The following is a 21,741-nucleotide window of genomic DNA, read 5'->3' as shown; positions in this document are numbered from 1 at the left end:
ACTCTTCTCTCACACACATTGACAACAATAATAGGAACTATGTAAGGCTGCTATTTATCGACTTTAGCTCAGCTTTCAGTACTATAGTCCCCATCAAGCTGACTTCTAAACTCATGGACCTTGGCCTGAATTCTTCACTCTGCAGTTGGATTCTTAATTTCCTCACCGGCAGACCTCAAGTGGTGAAAGTAGGCCAGTACACCTCCAGCTCCATCACCCTGAACATAGGAGCCCCACAAGGCTGTGTACTGAGCCCCCTGCTCTACTCTCTCTACACACATGACTGCATATCTTCCCACAGCTCCACATCTATTACCAAATTTGCTGATGATACTGTGGTTCTGGGGCTCATTCACAACAACAATGAGATCGCATACCTAGATGAGGTACAGAGACTCTAACATCATGGTGCCAGGAAAATTGTCTAAAGCTGTGAAAAACTCTGAAAACTAAAGAGCTGATTATGGACTTCAGGAAGAGACAACAGCAGCCCTATACTCCTCTTATGATCAGTGGGACCCCTGTGGAGAGGGTGAGCAGCTTCAAGTACCTCGGTGTAAACATCTCAGAGGACCTGACTTGGACTGCCCACATTCAAACACAGGTTAATAAAGCCAGGCAAAGACTGCACCTTCTGAGACAGCTGAGAAAATTCAGGGTCTCACAAGCAATCCTGAAAACTTTTTATTCAGGGGCCATAGAAAGTGTATTGACTCAGTGTATCTCAGTGTGGTATGGGAACAGCTCCAGTCAAGACTGCAAAGCCCTGCAGAGAGTTGTGCGCTTAGCTGAGTGCATCACAGGGTCTGCTCTCCCCTCTCTGCAGGACGTCTACCTCAAACGCTGCAAAAACAGAGCTACTAAAATCATCAAGGACTCAATCCACCCCAATAACCATCTTTTCACTTTACTGCCATCTGGTAAGCGCTTCTGTAGCCTGATGGCAAAAACCGAGAGACTTAGGAGGAGTTTCTTCCCCCAGGCCATCAGGCTCCTAAACTCCTAAACTAGCCCCGCCCCAAAAGATGATTCAAGATTCAAGAATCAAGGTTTTTATTTGTCACATACACAATTATATAGGGCATATATAACCAGCAGTGAAATGTGAGTCAGGTCCGCTCCGTGGACATTGCATTTATTAGAAAAAACACAACAATGACAGAATGAGATAAAAGTAAACAATGAAGATATAAGAATAAAATATAAAAATATGTATACTGTAGAATGGAAAATAATGTGCATGAAAGTAAACTGTAGTTATAAATATAAGATACACAGGGATGTACAAGAGGCAATGTGCATATGTGCATTAAACTGTAGTCTTAAATATTAAGATACACAGGAATGTGCAAGAGGCAAATGTGCAAAATGATGGGATGGATCACATCTGACTCCAACTCCTTACTTTGACGAAGACGACCTCCCACTCTTATAAGGCGTACAACAGGGTCATATTTAGGGGCTAATTCAGCAAGTCGACTCTGTTTAGGAACATCCTGACCTGATTTGAGTAACTTGTAATCCTCAGAAAAATCCTCTTCTTGTGCAAAACGAAGGAGTAATAACTCTGCCTGAGTCTGACTCAGTTTGTTTTCTGACGATGAGCCAGGTGAGAAGTCCTTGATTGTATGTGTGATCAGCTCTGCCCAAGTATTAAACTGAGAGGGATTCAACTTAGAAAGAGTCAAGTCAACTTGGGTTTGGCCACAAAACAAAGATTTTATCAATTCAAATGACACATCATTGGAAGATAGACTTAAGGACTTTGGCCACTGATGAGGAGATAAGGTAAGGAAAGGGGGACCTTGGAACCAACAACTAGTGGGAGTTAGCTCTACAAGTTTTTTCTCTCTAGTAATGTTATCAGCTGGATTATTTCCAGTATCCACATATTGCCACTGCTCAGGTGTCGTATGCTCCAAAATCTCTGTTATACGGTTAGCCACCAACACCTTATAACAACAAGACTCAGAGCAGATCCAGGTTAAAACTGTAGTCGAATCAGACCAGAGGGTGACTTGATGAATGGGCACAGAAAGCTCCTTTATTAGGAGATTTGCCAACTGAGATCCAGACAGAGCAGCACATAATTCCAAGCGTGAAACAGAAATTGTCTTTTTTGGAGCTACCCTGGATAGTGCCATAACAAAGGAGGTATGAATTCTATCACCATCTGACAGACAAAGATAAGCAACAGCTCCATAAACCTGCTCTGAGGCGTCACAGAATATGTGTAGTTCCCTCACAGCTGTCTCTTCACTTACTCCAACTGACCCATACCATCGAGAAATTTGGATTTTGGCCAAATTTGGAAGTTCCCTTTCCCAGGCTGTCCATTTTGCTTTAATACTTTCAGGAATATCTGGATCATCCCATCCTCGTGCAGGTTTAGTCCACAATTGCTGTAGCAGAATCTTAGCACCGGTAGTAAAGGGAATTATGAAGCCTAAAGGATCATACTGCCGGGCAAGAATACGATACAGGATTCATAACGTCAAGCTCTTATATTTCACAGGGCGATGCTTATATCCCAGAGTATCCTGCATTATCAATATCAATATCAGCTCATACCAAGAATGCCTTCACATGAGTCCTTACAATCATGGCTCAGCCATAACTGTTTGAGGGGAACGTGCTTCAGCAGGTAAGTGGTTAATCACTGATGGATTATTACTAATCCATTGTCTGATCTCAAAGCCTCCTTCAAGCAGTACAGAACACAGTTTTGTGATCATTTCCTTTGCTTCACAGAGAGTAGGGAAACTCTGCAAACAATTATCCACATAAAAGGAGGTAAGAACTGAAGATTGAACTTCTGGATGGGTATTTGATAGGCTCTGGACATGTCTTTGAAGGGCATAAATAGCACAACAAGGACTAGATGTAGTACAAAATGGTAAAACTTGCCATTCATACACTTCAACTGGAAGATCTCTGTTCATATTCCTGCATAGAAAGCGTAACAGGGGCTTGTCTGATGGCAAAAATCGAACCTGATGAAACATGGCCCGAATATCACCACTAATTGCAATTTGATGTTCTCTGAATCGAAGCAGAATTCCCAGAAGAGAAGGACATAAGGTAGGACCAGGTAATAAGATAGAATTCAAACTTTCACCTTTGTATTTGTAGGAACAGTCAAAGACTAAACAATGTTTTCCATTATGTTCAACTAAATGATGTGGAATATACCAAGATTCATCAGAAGTTATTTCCATTGGAGTTAGTTTCTTCACATAAACAGCTTGCTCTAACCTTTGAATCTCTTGGTTATATATTGCTGCCTGTTCTGGATTTCTTATGAGCTGGTGCTCTGTACGACGTAATGCTGGCAGAACTGATTGCAAAGAGGCATACAATTCAGGTGCATGTTTAGCTCGAAGTAAGGGAGTAGCATATCTTGCCACCCCAGTTACCTAAACTCGTTCTGTTCTCTTCTCCAAACATTCAAGAGCCTCCTGATCTTGCCTTGACCGGTGAGTATTCTTTGACATCTGGACATATGGAATTACATCCACTTGCCACATTCTTTCTACAGCCATGTGTAGCTGATCCTTAGATGAAGAAGCTAAGAAGTGACACTGAAAGACAGAACTTGTCTCTTGCACTAATGAAATGGGTCCTTGTAATACCCATCCTAGACGAGTATGCGAGTATGCCTAGACGAGTTTACTTAAGTAGAATATGCCAGAGTCAGATTTACCAGCATTAACTTCATGAAGGACTCCTAAATGATGTGTCCGTCCACATCTCCAACAACGATTGTTGTCCAAGATCCATTTTCTCTTTGCATTTACATCAAACTGTAAGAACTCAGGACACTGATTCAAATGATGGGTTCTTCCACAAAAGGTTGCTTGCTATCTGAATTGTCAAGTTGATTAACTATTCCATACGGCTTCCCATTTCCCTCCTGATTAATACCCTGCAAGAAGGTAGCTATAGAAGGTCTCCCATCTCCACTTTGAAACTTTGTCACTCCTTTAGACTGGTCAGATACTTGCACCACCAAGCTTTGGCATTCTGCTTCTTCCTCTAGCCATTTTGCAAAATCCACCAAATTATAAGGGACATCTGGCCAAACAGCTCGAGCATGTCTAGCAAAGTTGGACACATGATTTGCTGGAAGTTTACTTAAAAGTTGGCGAACATGAGAAGCACATGCCAATTCATTAGCTCCTTCATTCTGTCCCCATGACTGAAGCATGCCTACTAAGGCCTGGACTCGTAGTGCAAACTGTCAGAACGAATGACTGATAAGCTCTGAATAGAAGCTATTTCCCGTAACACCAAGTGTTGAGGCTGACCATATTTTCTTTGAAGGGCTTTTAGGGCGGTGGTGTAAGGCTGAGGATCATGAGCATATGCAAGAGCTAAATGACGAGCAGAATCCAACTTTAAGTGATCCAAAAGAATATGATATTTATATTGTTCAGTTTCCTCAACAGGCAGCAAATTTTTCAATGCCATATTTAGCATTACAAATTCTAGAGGATCATCCGCTTTGAAATACGGAAATGATGGTCTTTCCACTGCAGAGACTCGGAGGGCCCACTGCTGAAGATGTCTGAACACATTCTGATATAGGCTGACTTGCATTTGAATGTCCAATCTGGACTATTGGTGGAGAACCTGACAACATCTGAGATAGGGGATTATTACTGCTACTAGCCGTCTTTGGAAGCCCCTGAAAAGGAGCACCTGCTGTAATTTGAGCTGGTGGCATAGAAGGAGCTTGACTATATGAGGGTACTGACATTGAAAAAGCATGACTTGGATGGACAAATGAACCATAAGGTGGATACAACACAAAAGAAGGAAAGGGGGCCGGATAATTTGGGAGCATCCATGGAAAACATGCATTACTCTGCATCTGACTAGAAATAGGCCCATAGCTCGGTATTGCTTGATCATTACACAGATGAACTGGATTTAATGGCTGTTGATGTAACTTTTGGATCACTTAAAGTTGGATTCTGCTAGTCATTTAGCTCTTGCATATGCTCATGATCCTCAGCCTTACACCACCGCCCTAAAAGCCCTTCAAAGAAAATATGGTCAGCCTCAACACTTTGGTGTAAAGATGGCCAAGGGAGACCATTACCAGACTGAACTTGACTCGTATTCATGACAACAGGATTTGCCGAAGGCTGTGCCCTTAAGTGAACAGAATTAGCAGACTCATTTACCATAGGTAAATTAAGACACTGTGAGGAACCAATCTCTAATGTCGCTCTTCCATCTGGTGGCAATGGTGTAGGCAACATAGATCGTGGTGGAGGAGGGAGAGTACTGTACTTTGTCTACTAAGTCAAGGAGGTAATGGATGGATCAATATCTCTGTTTACCTCATGTTGTCTTAGACATTCACCCAATTCAAGGACAAGAGGAACTTGATTAATATCATCCTCCTTAGTCTGGTTAATCACAGGAGATGCTTTAGTAGAACTGTAATCAGAACTAATAGAAAAGGAAGAGAACTTTGGCCTCTTAGCTGCATAGCTCTCATTGACTGTCCCAGTTCTGATAACATTCCCTTAATTTGTTGGACATCCTCAAACAGAATTCTCATCTCAGCCCGAGTATCAGATATGGAAGCTCATTCTGTCCTCTCCACAGACACATGATCAGAATGCATTTGTCCTTGTGTACAGGCTGGTACACTTGGCTGAGTGAGTAAATAATCTTGATGCCATTTAGGAGGTCTGATTGTCCGTTTAGGTCTCACCACATCATCTTTATCCATCCTAGCAACCGGATCCGGCTTGAAGGACCATGTAAACTACTGATAAGGATAGAGACTAGTTCAGGCAAAGTGCTACCAGGATGGTGTGCCCATTAAAACACAGAAGCTCCAAATAATCCAGTTCCTTAACCTTTTATTTTCAAGCAATCATGAGACCAGAGTTGTATGGTATCTAAATCAAGAAAACAACATTTTAGAATTTAAACACATAACAAAATCAATCAATCACAAAGATTACAAATATGAAGCAAACAATAATACTAAGCATTACATAACTTAAATATATTTAAAGAAATACAGAAATTGAGATAATATAAACTTATAAATTCAAGCACTCATCAACTCTGAATCTCCCCATGAGCTGCTGGATACCACACTGAACAAAGAGCCACTAATTAACAATTTAACACAGCTGTGGAGACAAAGCTCCCCCCACCCTGCTACAAAGAATTCTCAACAGGGAGAGAGTTCAACCTCCCTAAACTATAACCAGTTTTGCATATCTCTCCAAAAAGGTTGCATCACAAGGTTGCAAGGTTGCATTTTGTATCACAAAAGAACACATGCTCTAAATTCTCAATATTTGTTTCACAAAATAAATATTGTATAAAAAAAAATTTGTTGCACAAAAAAATTTATTATATAATAAGCATGTAAAATTAGTTTTCTAATGACTCTGTTTGTGCATTTTTTGTCACAAAAGTCACAACCTTCTAAGGAGAGCTGTCTCAATTCTGGGGAGACCTTGGAGAACAAAATCTTACAACAATTGGAATAGCTCTAATCATTCTATTGTAAACATTAACAGAGCACTGCCGTTGGTATTTCTCACAAAATTCTCTGTACAGTAACAAATTTCCATTATCATCTAAGAAATGGGCCACCGCCCAAATCCCTTTGGCTTTCCATTCCTCAAAATATACAGATTTTCTGCCGAAACTTATATACCTGTTATTCCAAACTGGAGTGCTGTGAGGAGTGAAGTTATGTTTAAACAATAGTCTCCAATACAGCAGCACTTGCTAATGAAAGGTTGAAAGTTTAACTGGTAGCGAGGTACACTCAAAGTCGCAGCGTAAAAAAATTGTATTCCACCCAATTTGCTAAAAATTGCATTGGGGACAATAAACCAAAATGAGTGACTATTTTGAATAAAGGACTTTAGCCACTTCAATTTCAAAACCCCATTCATAATGTCAAAATCAATCGCATTCACACCACCTTCTTCATAATTTTTAATCATATCATCCTTTCTTATATAATGACATTTATTCCTCCAAATAAAATTAAAATTCACCCTATTTATTACTTTAATCATTCATGTCGATATGGGCAAGGAGAAGGCTGGGTAGATTAATCTGGACAAACTACTGTATCCATTTTAGACAAAAGAACTCTTCCAAAGATTGAAAGTTCCCTCTGTAGCCATCTATTTAGTATAGATTTACATTTCTTTAGAAATAATTATCCCTGAATATTTAACTTCCCTCTTGATTTGTATATCAAATAATGACTGTAACGGGAAGTCATGTAATGTTAACATTTCACATTTTTTAAGATTCAAATGTAAAAGAAAGGCATTGAACTTCCAGTAGCCTTTGTTTCTAAACTGCTTAAATTTAGGTTCTAAAACAAGATCTATAAAGCAATGATCCGTTAGTGGAGCTTTAGACATTGTAGATTGAGAAGTATACTTTAAAATACTTGGTGTAGCAGCAGCAGCAGCGTGTAGCAGTGGCAGATTTGGAGCTCTCGCATCTTCCAAGTTGTGAGCTTGTAGCTGTCCTTGAATTCTTTTTTAGTCTTGTGTTATGCCATACGGAACTGGGGGCCATTGAACCTGCATTAACGACGACAGTGGGGGCTCGCCGACAGCCTTAGCCACCGGGTAGGCACGTATGGTTGTGCTGCGGTTAGATTGTTGGTTTTGTGTTATGCCATACTGAACCAGGTCCACTGAACCTGCATTAATGATGACAGTGGGGGCTCGCTGACAGCCTTAGCCACCGGGTAGGCAACGTATGGTTGTGTTGTGTTGCAGTTAGATTGTAGCATATACGGTCATATAACGTGGTGTTTGAATTGTTTGTGCATCGCATTTGTTTGCTTGGCTGAGTATTTTTACTCAATTCCAATTTATCTTGAGTTATACTTTAACGCCTCACCCTTTGATACCTTTATTAAGTTTGTTTTACCAGCGCCCACTGCTAGCTGGTTAGCATCGCTAGCCTGTTAGCCCGGTTCCGCTAGTACACACTACACTCTGACTCCCTATTTTTTACACAGGGCGAACACATCGGCAATACATCTTAAACCTAGAATTAATCGCTCGATATACGTTTTGATATCGCTACATCCTATTTATTTGTTTTCCCAGCGTCCGCCCCTAGCCGGCTAGCATAACTAGCCTGTTGGTCCGAGTACCGCTAGTACACTTTTTCACACCAATTATCTCTGTTGTACTTGCTATATAACATCATGTCGGTTACGTCTCTGCCTTTGAGTGCAGGTGAGGACACGTTCGAGCTGCACTCGGTGGAACTGGAGCTGGAGGCCGTGGAGAAGCAGATCCGCGACCTACCGGTGAAGCAGGCCGAGCTGCGGGAGCGGAAAGCTGCGCTGGAAGCTCCCCGGTCGGCCGCTCACCTGTCTCAGGTAAACTCCCGGCATGTAATTACTACTCCCTCCACCTCTACTCCGTGTGTTTCCCTGTCCAGGCCCAACGCACCCAGGAAGTGGTCTGGCCAGGCGCAGTTCACTCCAGCACCAGGGCACCGCATATCCCGGGTGCAGCAGTGGAGGACACGTGCCGGGCCCCGGTCGAGGACCCCCCCACCACCACCACCACTGCTGGTCTTCGAGATCCCCACCCGGAACCGCTTCGCGAGACGGCCCGTGACACTGTGATCATCGGAGACTCCATCATCCGCCACGTTCGTGCTACTGTGGCTAAAGGTAAGGCTCGCACTCACTGCTTACCTGGTGCCCATGTTCTTGATGTCGCTGCACAGGTACCTAGGGTCGGGAGCAGAAACATCGGAGCTGTGGTTCTTCACGCCGGCTCGAACGACACCAGCCTGAGGCAGTCGGAGATCCCGAAGAGAGACTTCAAGACCCTGGTGGAGACGGCTCGCAGCACAGCGCCCACGGCGAGGATCATCGTGTCCGGACCACTTCCAGCATACCAGCGAGGAATTGAAAGGTTCAGTAAACTTTTCGCTTTTAATGAATGGCTTCAGTCATGGTGTCAGGCTCAGAATCTATTCTTTATCGATAATTGGAATGTTTTCTGGGAACGTCCTAGGCTGTTCCGCACTGACGGCCTGCACCCCAGCAGAGTTGGAGTGGAGATCCTCTTGGACCAGGGCGCTGCACACCTTCTGACTGGTAAGCTACACTTTAAATTTAAATTTCAACAGCCATCCTTCACCTCAACACATTGACACAAATGCACACATATCTCACCCCATAGAAACTGTGTCTGTTCCCCGAGCAGTGAGATTCAAAAGTAATTATGTGAGATGTTCTCGAAATAATCTTACTGTAATTAGACCAGAAAAACGCCAAAGAAACAAACAAAATCAGTTCCTAAAGTTTGGGCTTCTGAACATTAGACCACTTGCACCCAAAGCACTTATCGTAAATGAAATAATCTCAGAAAATAGACTGCACTGTGCCTTACCGAAACTTGGATTAAACCAAATGACTACATCGGTCTAAATGAGTCTACACCATCAGGATATACCTATAAGCACGAGCCTCGTCAGACTGCTCGTGGAGGTGGTGTCGCCACTATTTTGAATTGCTCGTCCTCAATGTTACACTATCGCACATGCACACGAAAAAATCCCCGATGTCTCTTGCGCTAGCGACCATGTATAGACCCCCAGGGCCCTACACCGATTTTCTTAGAGAATTCACAGATTTTCTGTCAGACCTATTGGTTAGCTTTGATAAAGCATTAATTGTAGGAGATTTTAACATTCATGTTGACGACACAAACGATGCGTTAGGACTCACATTCATGGACTTACTAAACTCACTTGGGCTTAAACAAAACGTCACTAGAGCAACTCACCGTAATCATACAGTAGATTTAATAATATCACACAGAATAGATGTCACTGATATAGATATCATACCTCAAAGTGATGATATCACAGACCATTATCTCATAATGTACACACTACCTGTAGAACAGACTAACTGTGTCTCACCACGTTATCGACTCGGTAGAACTAATATTCTGACCACTAAAGACAGATTCACAAATAACCTGCCTGATCTGTCTGGACTTCTTACTGTACCCTTAAACACAGACGATCTAGATGTAGATGTAATGACTAACACCATAGACACTATATTCACTAGCACATTAGACACTGTTGCCCCAATCAGATTACAGAAGATTAGAGATAAAGCGCTTGCACCATGGTATAATAGTCATACTCACACCCTCAAGAGAGAAACAACCTGTAACCTCGAGCGAAAGTGGAGAAAAACTAAATTAGAGGTTTTTAGTATTGTGTATAAGGTAAGTATGTCCAACTATAGACAGGCTCTAAAAGCTGCCAGGGCTCTGAGCACCTGAGCAAACTCATAGAAAATAACCAGAACAATCCTAGTTTTTTATTTAACACAGTGACTAGATTAACAAAAAAACAAAAATCTGAACACACTATTATTCCATCACAGTTCAGTTGTGAGGATTTTATGAGATTCTTCACTGATAAAATCAAAAGTATCAGGAGTAAAATAGGTGACACTCAACATATGAGAGCTTCTAGTGACCCAGTGTCACCTAAGGCTCTAGACACACAACTACATTGCTTTACAAGTACATGACATGACTTGTTCACTAGACCCCATTCCAACTAAATTACTGAAAGAAGTGTTAAATAAAGCCGGTGAGCCTCTCCTTAATATCATTAACTCCTCGTTATCTTTAGGTTACGTCCCTAAATCTTTCAAGTCTGCAGTTATTAGGCCACTCATCAAAAAACCTAATTTATTTCTAAATGAACTATCAAATTACAGACTTATTTCACACCTTCCATTTATGTCTAAAATACTTGAAAAGTTTGTGTCTGTTCAACTGAGCTCCTTCTTACAGGAGAACAATATCTTTGAAGAGTTTCAATCAGGTTTCAGGCCCCACCATAGCACAGAAACTGCACTTGTGAAAGTCACAAATGACCTGTACTTAGCTTCAGACAAAGACTGTATGTCTGTTAGGCGATAGTGAGGGAGGCGGAAGCCGAAGCACCAGCAAAACAGAGTTTAATGAATAATGCAGGCAGAGCAAACACACTGAACACAGAAAACAATAACGGACGCTGGAGTGGAGCGAGTGCGGTGGTTATATAGTGTGTGTGATGAGGGACAGGTGTGCGCAATCAGTACGCTGGCGATGAGCTCTGAGCGGGCAGGGCGCCGAGAAAAAACAGGGTGCTCCCTGATAATGTCACTATTAGTTCTACTTGACCTGAGTGCAGCATTCGACACTATAGATCACAACATTCTCCTAGATGGTGAACCCTCCAGTTTAACAGCCTCATCCATTTTTGCGTTCATCTCAGGTGCAATTTTACTGAGTAACTGGATGACATGTCATCCGATATCTTCGTCTTTTTTCTCTTCTATGCCTTTGATACGGAGACACCACCTCATTCTATATCTTTCTTGTTCTCTCACTCTCTCCTTAAGATCACAATTGTCCTTGCGCAGATGTTCATTTTGTGTCTCCAAGTCCTTTACTCATTTCTTGCACTCATTTACCTCTTCCGTGTTGAACTGAATCGCCTTCTTTAAGCTTGCAATCATGGCGCTACTCTGCTTGGCTTGTTCACTCAAATCCGCCAACTTCTCGTCCACCCTTTTTCCAGATTTAAAATTGCCTCCAGAATGGTTTCGTTAGAAATTTCAATCTTCTCTCTTTGGCTGTTGGCTTAAGGAGCTAGCACCTTGTTCTCTTTTATTTAGCACAGTAACCTCCATCGCGTAGTTGTGCTCCGTTTCTCTGGCCTCATCTTTCTTTTCTATATTAGGCATCAGAACTTTACCTTTGGGGTCTAATTTCAACTTGGCAGCTTTAATCAATTTTTGTGCAGACATCTTGACATAAGCTGTTGGAATTACTCTCTTTAGTCAAACTTTTGGGAACAACTATAATAAGCCTCGGAAAACACGACTGCTCAACCCGCCATCTTAGCACCGCCCCGTCGAATTACTGAACTGACAGAGCAACAAACGTAAATGGTTATGATTTAATGTCTTATCAACGTATGAGTGTTTAACTCAGTTGCATTAGTTTTTGAAACAACTGATGGAGCGAAAGAAACATTTTAAAAGTATGCTTTTTTTTGTAAATTTTTTCTAAGTTGATGAAGATTAGTTTATTAACTTTATACTGTATCTTTTAAGACACGTAAAACAGCCACGTTTGCACATCAGTGCCTGTACTGGGTGTTTTAGTTGCAAAATTTTAATGTAAGAAACGTATTCAACTAAAGTTATGATTACAAAAAATGTGTTAAATTGATTGTATTAATATCTGCTGGCAGCGGCGGGATGAAGGAATTTACGTCATTACGTAATTGTGAATTACGTCATTACGTCAGGACGTAAAAGAACTGGTGAACTGGATTATTGAACTGGTTCATTAAAACGAACTGTCCGAAAGAACAGTGTGTGTGTGTGTGTGTGTTATTTCAGATATTATATATATATAATAGAACTAGCGATTACAACCCTCCAATATTTATACTATGATCAACTGAAATATATGTAGAAGTAATTTATTTTGTAACATCACTGGTGTTCCAGATCAATTGTGAATTTGTCACACTTCAATCCCCCTCCACCCCACTCACTTCATTATTATGTGCCAACCTAGCATCCAGGGAATAATAAATCTGACTCCATCCTGCAATGTCTGGTCCCCAACATCCCCTTTGTCATAGAAGTGGACGCTTCCAGCTGCGATATCTGGGGCATAGAATTCCGGTGGCACGGCACCCTAGGTAAACTCCTTCCCTGTGCATACTTTTCAAGGCAAGGCAAGTTTATTTATATAGCACATTTCATACACAATAGTAATTCAAAGTGCTTTATATAAAATAAAGTTAAATCATCAAAAATACAATAATCACAACAATAAAACATAGAATTAAAAAAAATTAAATGATTTAAAAATTGATTTAAAATTAAATTAAAACAATTAAAAAGAGGAAAGGATTATACATAGTGCAATCAGTTTGGACGTAGCACAGTGCTCATTCAGAAAATGCACAGCTAAACAGATGAGTTTTGAGTCTATTTTTAAATGTGTAAATGTTTTAGCATGTGATCTCTTCTGGAAGCTGATTTTAACTACGGGCAGCATAATGGCTAAAAACAGATTCCCCTTGTTTGGTGTGAACCCTTGGTATTTCTAACTAACTCGATCCTAATGATCTGAGTGGTCTGTTTGGTTTATATTCAGTGAGCATATCTGCAATGTATTTAGGTCCTTGGCCACTGAGTGATTTTATAATTATTTCATTAATGTTTTCCCAGTCAAACGCAACTAAATCATTAATGACCACAAATATATATTTTTTTTTCACTTGCTGCTATGATCCAGTTGACAAAACCCTGATGCCTAAACCCATCCTTCTACCCTCCATTTTCATCGTTCCCGTCCGGTGGGATATCATGGAGGAAATACAATGTGGCCAATTTAACAAAACTTCTCCCCCAGTATGTCTGCTGACCAAACAGTATGTTCTCCCTGACATCCAGCAGAGAGTCACCCAGTGTGTACAAACTGCACTGAGCTCAGGACATCCAGGACTCCACCATACAACAAAGATGGTTCAGAACACTTTTTGCAAGAACTATGTTGAGTCCTGACCCATCAGTGCTTAAATGAAGAGATCATGTCAGCTTCCCTGTCGCCTGTTTATAACCACTCCCCTTATCTCGACACCCATTGTCCAACTTCACAATCGACTTCATCACGGATCCCCAAAACTATCATGGCTACACTGCCATCATGGTAGCAGTGGACCGCTTTTTTTTAAGGCCTGCAAGCTGGTGCCCCTAAAGGGTCTCCTGACATCTATGAAAACAGCTAAGGCAATTCCCCCTCTGCCCCACCAGCCGGAGCTACCCCCTGAATATTGAGTGATGTCCTGGTCAAGGGACACTTCTGGGTTGCTCTTAAGCCATAATCATGAAGTACTGCATATATTTGCATACCAAGCCTTTCATTGTTTGCCTGTGTACCGATTTGGTTTTGTTACTTTTACTCACGTATATTGTTGCCTAACTTTTTTTGGATGTTTTCCCCACATATTGTCTTTGCTGTATTTTGGGACTTTTGTCTGTTTTCTCGACTGTTTTGGATTTGTTCAATCTGTGTTCAATAAACAGCACATATGTATTTCACATCTCCTGTCTCCGACTTTACGTTACATAAGAAAGCTGAATCATCTTACTCTGAAACAGAAAGTAAAAGTGTTGTAGGGGAAAACCTCTGACCTAAGCATGAGATCATCTTCGCTGTCTGTAGCCATCTGTTATCTCTTACAGAATTCTTTTATTAACAAAAAGTCCCCTAAAGAGCTCAGTCATTTACAGTAAAATAATATTCTGCAAGTCATCGCCACAAATTATTGTTCTGTTTTTCCTCTTTATAGCATCAATTTTTAAAAGTTTTTTTTTTCATATTTAAATAGTAAAAATACAGCACTCAGAAAAGCAACATGGAGCACCATTACCTTGTCACAGGGTTTATTTCTCTCCTAACACACAGATTGGTTTCATTAAACAAAAATATTTTTTTTACAACATCCTAGTGTATTTATTTTACACAAATGTGTACTGGCTTTTAATGCTCGTGCAAATGACACTGCAGAATATCCATTATAGAATGAATCTCTGTTTAAATCAACAGAACCAACATGTTCTTGTGGTGTTCTACTTAGAGCTGTTTTCTCAGTCACAGGTGGCTGCCAGTCGTTTGTTGTTCACCTTCATCTGATCGATGAGTCTTGGCAGGTCATTGCCATAGAGGGGTTAATTCCCCTGTGATCTCTTCTATCACCTTCATCACATCCTACATGATCTTCATCACAGGCTCCTCGAGGATGAATCTGCGAGTCTGATGTTCAGCCACTCTTACCTTACTTCTCAGGACCCGCAGAGGATTGAGTGGACTTTACACTTTCTCCTAAAACTCAGCTACAGACTCTTATCAGCTTCTTCACCTGGATTCCTTCACACATCTGCTTCAGCTTGTCTCATTCTCAGACTTTCTTCACTTCTCTTGAGCCACTTGGACAGGTTTGCTGATCCATTTCAACTGCACCACTAATCATCATGGCAGGACCTGAACAGTGAAGAAACAAATGAAAGCGTCAGAACAAACACTCACATGAAGGTTATGTTGATGTAACAGTTCTAAGGAAGCCACAACACAGTGAGCTCTATGTTTTGAACAGAAGAGTCTGACGCCAGTGCAGAGACTGTAAACAAAGATGGGGGAAACTCTGAGGGCCACGGACTACACAGACCAGCACTACCAAGTGTTTAACCTGCCAATGTGTGTCCATGGTGAACAAACTGGACAAGATCAGAATTTATACACTCACTCAGATACTGATAACTGACTGTAATATTATGATCTTCTTGGAAACTGAAGCACACTTTAGCATCTTCAGGGCTGATAGAGAAGCAACAGCACAGGTTAAAACAGCGGTGAGGGCTTTTACATTTATGTAAACAAAACATGGTGCAATGTCTCTATCACTGTTGTTTCTCACTGCTCTGCTGATCTTTAATACCTAATAATTAAGTGCAGGCTCTTACAGTACGTGTGAACGTGAGCCCATATACATTGTTGTAATAGCATGTACCCCAGATGCTAAGGCTAACACAGCTATGAATAAAATCACTGCAACTTAAGATCAGTTCTACAAAAGGTTTTAACAAAACTTCTCCTGCTTTAGATCTGTAGACAGGGAGGCCTACAGCATTGCCAGGGCCAATCAGAGGAGAGGAATCTGCAAAGCCAAACATGAACATGGTCAGTGTGAACTGCAGGCCTTTGTGGAGCCTCTAGAATTTTACCATCCTGAACAATACACAGTTGGAGAGACTTTTAGATTTGGCAGTAAAATATGAACAAACTCTAGAAAAACAACACAATGTCATCTCACCCCAGAGAGAGGGAGAGAGAGAGAGAGAGAGAGAGAGAGAGGGAGAGAGAGAGAGAGAGAGAGGGAGAGAGAGAGAGAGACAGACAGAGACACAGCTCAGAATTTCCTCGTTTTAATCGGCAATGTGAGCCTTGTGGTTTAGTGGCTACAATCATGTCACATATATAATGAATAAATAAATGTTTCAAAGAATGTGTGTGTGTGCGTGTGTGTGTGTGTGTGTGTGTGTGTGTGGAGAAGGTTCTTATACATTATCTACTGTCTAATGTAGTTGTTATTTTAGTATTATCAGTGAAGGAAAGTGAGCTCTGAGATTCTGAAAGGATCATTTCTGCTGTTTGGGTCTTGTGTGTGTGTGTGTGTGTGTGTGTGTGTGTGTGTGTGTGTGTGTGTGTGTGTGTCCACTGTGTTCAATAAACAGCACATATCGATTTCACATCTCCTGTCTCCGAGTCTACATTACATACGAAAGCTGAATCATCTTACTCTGAAACAGAAAGTAAAAGTGTTGTAGGGGAAAACCTCTGACCTAAGCGTAAATGTTCTTCACTGTCTTTAGCCATCTATTATCTCTTACAGAATGCTTTTATTAACAAAAAAGTCCCCTAAAGCGCTCAGTCATTTACAGTAAAATAATATTTTGCAATCTTAGCCTGGTGGTTTAGTGGCTACAGTCATATATATATATATATATATATAAAATGAATACATAATAGTTTCAAAGAATGTGTGTGTGTGTGTGTGTGTGTGTTATTTCAGATATTATATTATATATAATAGAACTAGCAATTACAAACCTCCAATATTTATACTATGATCAACTAAAATATATGTAGAAGTAATTTATTTTGTAACATCATTGGTGTTCCAAATCAATTGTGAATTTGTCACACTTCAATCCACCTCCACCCCACTCACTTCATTATTATGTGCCAACCTACAGTAGCATCCAGGGAATGACAAATCTGACTCCCTCCTGCAATGTCTGGTCTCCAACATCCCCTTTGTCATAGAAGTGGACGCTTCCAGCTACGATATCTGGGGCATAGAATTCCAGTGGCACGGCACCCTAGGCAAACTCCTTTCCTGTGTTTACAGTAAAATAATATTTTTGCAAGTCATCACCACAAATTATTGTTCTGTTTTTCCTTTTTTTCCCTCCTGTTTGTCATATTCATTTTTTTATTGTACCAGTTTGAATAAAAGCACTCAATTTTTAAAAGTTTTTTTTTCATATTTAAACACAGTAAAAATACAGCACTCAGAAAAGCAACATGGAGCACAATTACCTTGTCACAGGGTTTATTTCTCTCTTAACACACAGATTGGTTTCATTAAACAAACTTTTTTTTTTTACAACATCCTAGTGTATTTATTTTATGCACATGTGTATTGGCTTTTAATGCTCTTGCAAATGACACTAGAGAGTGAATCTCTGTTTAAAACAGCAGACCCAGCATGTTCTTGTGGTGTTCTACTTAGAGCTGTTCTCTCAGTCACAGATGGCTGCTAGTCGCTGATTGTTCACCTTCATTATTGCCAATGTGTGCTCCATGGTGAACAAACTGGACAAGATCAGAATTTATACACTCACTCAGATACTGATAACTGACTGTAATATTATGATCTTCTTGGAAACTGAAGCACACTTTAGCATCTTCAGGGCTGATAGAGAAGCAACAGCACAGGTTAAAACAGCGGTGAGGGCTTTTACATTTATGTAAACAAAACATGGTGCAATGTCTCTATCACTGTTGTTTCTCACTGCTCTGCTGATCTTTAATACCTAATAATTAAGTGCAGGCTCTTACAGTACGTGTGAACGTGAGTTCATATACATTGTTGTAATAGCATGTACCCCAGATGCTAAGGCTAACACAAGCTATGAAAAAACTCAGTGCTGCTGTTAACAATCTGCAGCAGACAGTGGATCCTGATAGAGTCTTAATTGTTGTTGGGGATTTTAATCACTGCAACTTAAGATCTGTTCTACAAAAGGTTTTAACAAAACTTCTCCTGCTTTAGATCTGTAGACAGGGAGGCCTACAGCATTGCCAGGGCCAATCAGAGGAGAGGAATCTGCAAAGCCAAACATGAACATGGTCAGTGTGAACTGCAGGCTTTTGTGGAGCCTCTAGAATTTTACCATCCTGAACAATACACAGTTGGAGAGACTTTTAGATTTGGCAGTAAAATATGAACAAACTCTAGAAAAACAACACAATGTCATCTCACCCCAGAGCGAGAGAGAGAGAGAGAGAGACAGAGAGACAGACAGAGAGACAGAGAGAGAGAGAGAGAGAGAGAGAGAGAGAGAGAGAGCTCAGAATTTCCTGCTTCTAATTTGTGTTTTTTACACAAATAAGTGCATTACTCAGCCACAGCATCATGTCTCCGTACTGGGTCAGGCCACAGGACTTCATCCACATGACAGGCCACATTTTGTCTGGCCAGGCAATGGGGGAAAAAACCCCTGGCATACCGTATCCAGGCTTGGCATGCCCCTACAAATATGTCACCACAGGCAAGTCCCATGGCTTGCAGGAGATGTACTGTACTTTGGTGTAAGGTTGGCATTCATATACCTTCCACCGCCATGAGGAGAAGAATTCCTCAATGGGGTTTAGGAAAGGGGAGTACGGTGGAAGGCAAAGATTGATAAAACCTTGGTTCATATTGAACCACTCTCTAACCTGGAGGGCTCTGTGAAAACTCACATTGTCCCAAACAACAACATAGATGGGATGTTTATCCTGCTGCCCTAACAGAGCATCTTGCATGCGATTGAGGAAAATGAGGAGCTGGTGAGTGTTGTAGGGCCCCAGGTTGGCATGATGGTGGACAACCCCATGATTGCTGATGGCAGCACATAATGTGACATTGCCACCACGCTGCCCAGGAACACCAACAATGGCCTGATGGCCAATCACATTACGGCCTCTCCTTCTCCTTTTGGTGAAATTAAACCCAGCTTCATCCATGTACACGTATTCATGGGGTCTTTCCATTGCATCCAGTTGAAGAACCCTCTGTAGAAATAGATATAGTATTGTGAGTGATACGGAAAAAGTGATTTAGGTGATAACGGCACGGCACGACGTTAAATACTTAGTAGTAGTAGTAGTAGTAGTAGTAGTAGTAGCCTTTATTGTCACTGGTCACAGGTACCAGCGAAATTAGCCATCAACCTGCCCATACATACAATACATACAATACAAGGGGAGGACAGGACAGGAAGACAGGGGATTGAGAAGAGATACAGCATAACATGAGGGAAGGGAGGAGAAAAAAAAACAACAACCCCCAGACTATGCTCCGGAGGGGAGTACAGTGTGGGAACAGGAAAAAAAACACCTCAGCAACATAAGCACATAAACAGTACGCCATAAACACATGACTTGCAACAGGGGAGGGGAGTGGGGGGTGGAGGTAATCCAGCACAGGCAAGCAGCCATCAGGTCCTGCGGCCTTTCGGCGCTGGTCACAGACCCGCTTGTCAGACTGGCGGTACAAAGCGGCGAAGGCGTGGGATGGGGGGTGGGGGGTGAGTGCATATCTTTATATATGTATGTGTGTGTGTGTGTATGTATGTAAGTGTAGGCCTGGAGAGTCGTTGCTCCCGGCATCAAATCTTGGTGTGCCTCAGTCCGCAAGATTGTCATAGCGATACACAGCAAATTGCCATGGAGACAACCTTGATTAGTCCCAAAGACAGTCAACAATCAGCAGGTGTCTGTAGAAGTGGGGGAAGGAACGCAAGAGCGTCTCGCTGCAATGCTCTGCCGGGGGAATTGTTGTTCCAACAGCGGCCTTGGCCGAGGCCAGTGCTGGTTGAGAGGAGCCGAAAGCAGATAAGATTAGGATTGTTTAGTCTTGGGGCGAGTAGACGCATTCCAATTTACACGACTACACTCTTAGTCCATTCTGGTCTCCATATCGATCCGATTTTCTTTCCAAAGCAGTGAGCTTCTCCATGATGTTAACCAAAACAGTATCCAAAGCAGTGAGCTTCATCGTGATGTTACCCATATTGCGGTTATTAGTCCCAGCCTCAGTGCTGACCGCTCTGCCCACTGCATCGATCATGACGGACAGCTTTGGGAGATTTTGAACAGCTGTTACCGTTTTCTGATTCTCTCGATAAACCAGGGCAATGCCTAATCCAATCAGCAGAACTCCTGTTATCATGGTTCCGAATAGGTAGATATCTTCAATGTCCTCCACAGAAAGAGCCGCCAGACACACGACCCGCCACCTCTCCCACGCGTCCATCGTATAGCCAGCTGCAAACGTTCCGGCAGGGCAGTCAGGTTCCCCCGAACCCAAGCTTCTCGTCGAGAAGATGGTGTCAATTGCATTGAGAGACCAGTTTATCAAATCCATGATATTTTAGTTTGGAGAGCAGTGCGGAGAGAGTCTCTCAAAGTATAAGACAGTAGACGAGACGAAAGAAGCAAAGCAGGGAAAGTAGAGGGGAGGAGAGGGAGAGAAAATGCGACCGCCTTCGTTGAGAGCCAGAGAGAAGTGCAGTAATAAGTGCATTACTTAGCAGTAATATCAATGAAAGTGGAAAGTGAGATATAGATGATGAAGGATATGACAGTAAACAGTGTTTAAGTATAGTTGTAGTTGTTTGAAGGAGGGTGTCAAGGAAGGGGGATAGCGAGAGGGAAGTGGGGGGAGGGAGTGACATTTTTTCCCCAGTGGTTCCAGGAATAATAGGTTTTAGATATAATTAAACAAACTTTTAATTTATGCTACAACACACTTCCAGCTACTGGCACTGCATTAGTATTCACCGATACACAAACCATGACTTTAATTATTCTACATGTGCATTAATGTAAACTCTCATCTTATCTGTCATACTGTCACAGTTGTTCAGACACGGATCAGGTTTAACTGGATAAAGCATGAAATAATGAACATGAAATAGGTGAAACAAACACACTTCACTGCCATAGGACATCTGGGACAAATGTCTTTTTATAAACTCTATCTGGAAAAGTCCTTTTAATAATATTTATATTCATGTTTAATATAATCTTTTAACCTTCCTGTTTTCCTCAGGACAATCTGACCCTGCTGGAAAGTTTAATGTGTCATAACGGGTTTTCTCCCACATATTTGCCTGAAATTTACCAGGATTGTTCAAAATTATGAACTTTGCAAGTAAAATTAATTTTGTCTATTTTCGTTGAACTATGTGTTTGTACCAAGAAACACCGTGCAATGTTTGTCCTCCGAGGTCAATTTGACCTCGCCACATTTAGTGGGGCAATAGGTCACTATTTTTCTTTTCAGCGCAATGAACGTACATACAGACACAAAAATGCATACATAAATTGTCCACTAACACACGCAGCCAAAACACACACTCATACACCACACACACACACACACACAAACATACACAAATTGGGCATTGCATTTCATTAGGCCTCCAAAAAAAAAGCTACATATTTGTAAATATTTCACACTTGTTATATGCATTTGTCCAGCTGGGGGCAAAATCTTTACACACACATATATACACACACACACACACACACACACACACACACACAAAATAGATATTACAAGTGTAAAATAGATATTACACACAGAATGGTGATAATTGTATAATTTTTGATTTATAAGCATTCAAGTCAATTTGGCCTGGAAAAAAACAGGTTTTATTATTTGCTGACAATAAAAATGGTCAAAATGGTTTCAAAACAATCTCCTGCCTTTGAAATATACTAGCCTGTAATCGTGCATCTATAGTGAAAATAATTCAAAATTTCTTTTTTT

The 21,741-nt window shown here is 41.3% G+C and overlaps 2 protein-coding genes across 2 annotated transcripts in view; both read left to right on the top strand.

Moving 5' to 3' along the window:
- The window catches only part of jmjd8 (jumonji domain containing 8), a 417,822-nt gene that overhangs the window by 378,766 nt on the left and 17,315 nt on the right, over positions 1-21,741 (top strand). The window lies entirely within an intron of this gene.
- LOC132842153 (uncharacterized) lies at positions 8,041-12,793 on the top strand. Its single transcript, XM_060864817.1, has 4 exons — positions 8,041-8,329; positions 8,464-8,948; positions 9,051-9,133; positions 12,642-12,793. Exons 1-4 carry the CDS (start codon positions 8,225-8,227, stop codon positions 12,653-12,655), a joined length of 687 nt encoding a protein of 228 aa, XP_060720800.1. The 5' UTR covers positions 8,041-8,224; the 3' UTR covers positions 12,656-12,793.

Source organism: Tachysurus vachellii, chromosome 3, assembly GCF_030014155.1.
Source record: "Tachysurus vachellii isolate PV-2020 chromosome 3, HZAU_Pvac_v1, whole genome shotgun sequence".
Taxonomy (NCBI): Eukaryota; Metazoa; Chordata; class Actinopteri; order Siluriformes; family Bagridae; genus Tachysurus; species Tachysurus vachellii.
This window is presented reverse-complemented; position numbering and strand designations above follow the sequence as displayed.

Bases quoted from the DNA above. Each gene is read 5' to 3' on its own strand.
- LOC132842153 (XM_060864817.1), top strand. From the start codon at position 8,225: ATGTCGGTTACGTCTCTGCCTTTGAGTGCAGGTGAGGACACGTTCGAG. The intron at 8,330-8,463 runs GTGAAGCAGGCC...TTCCCTGTCCAG, and splicing joins AGCAGATCCGCGACCTACCG to GCCCAACGCACCCAGGAAGT. The intron at 8,949-9,050 runs GTTCAGTAAACT...GGAACGTCCTAG, and splicing joins TACCAGCGAGGAATTGAAAG to GCTGTTCCGCACTGACGGCC.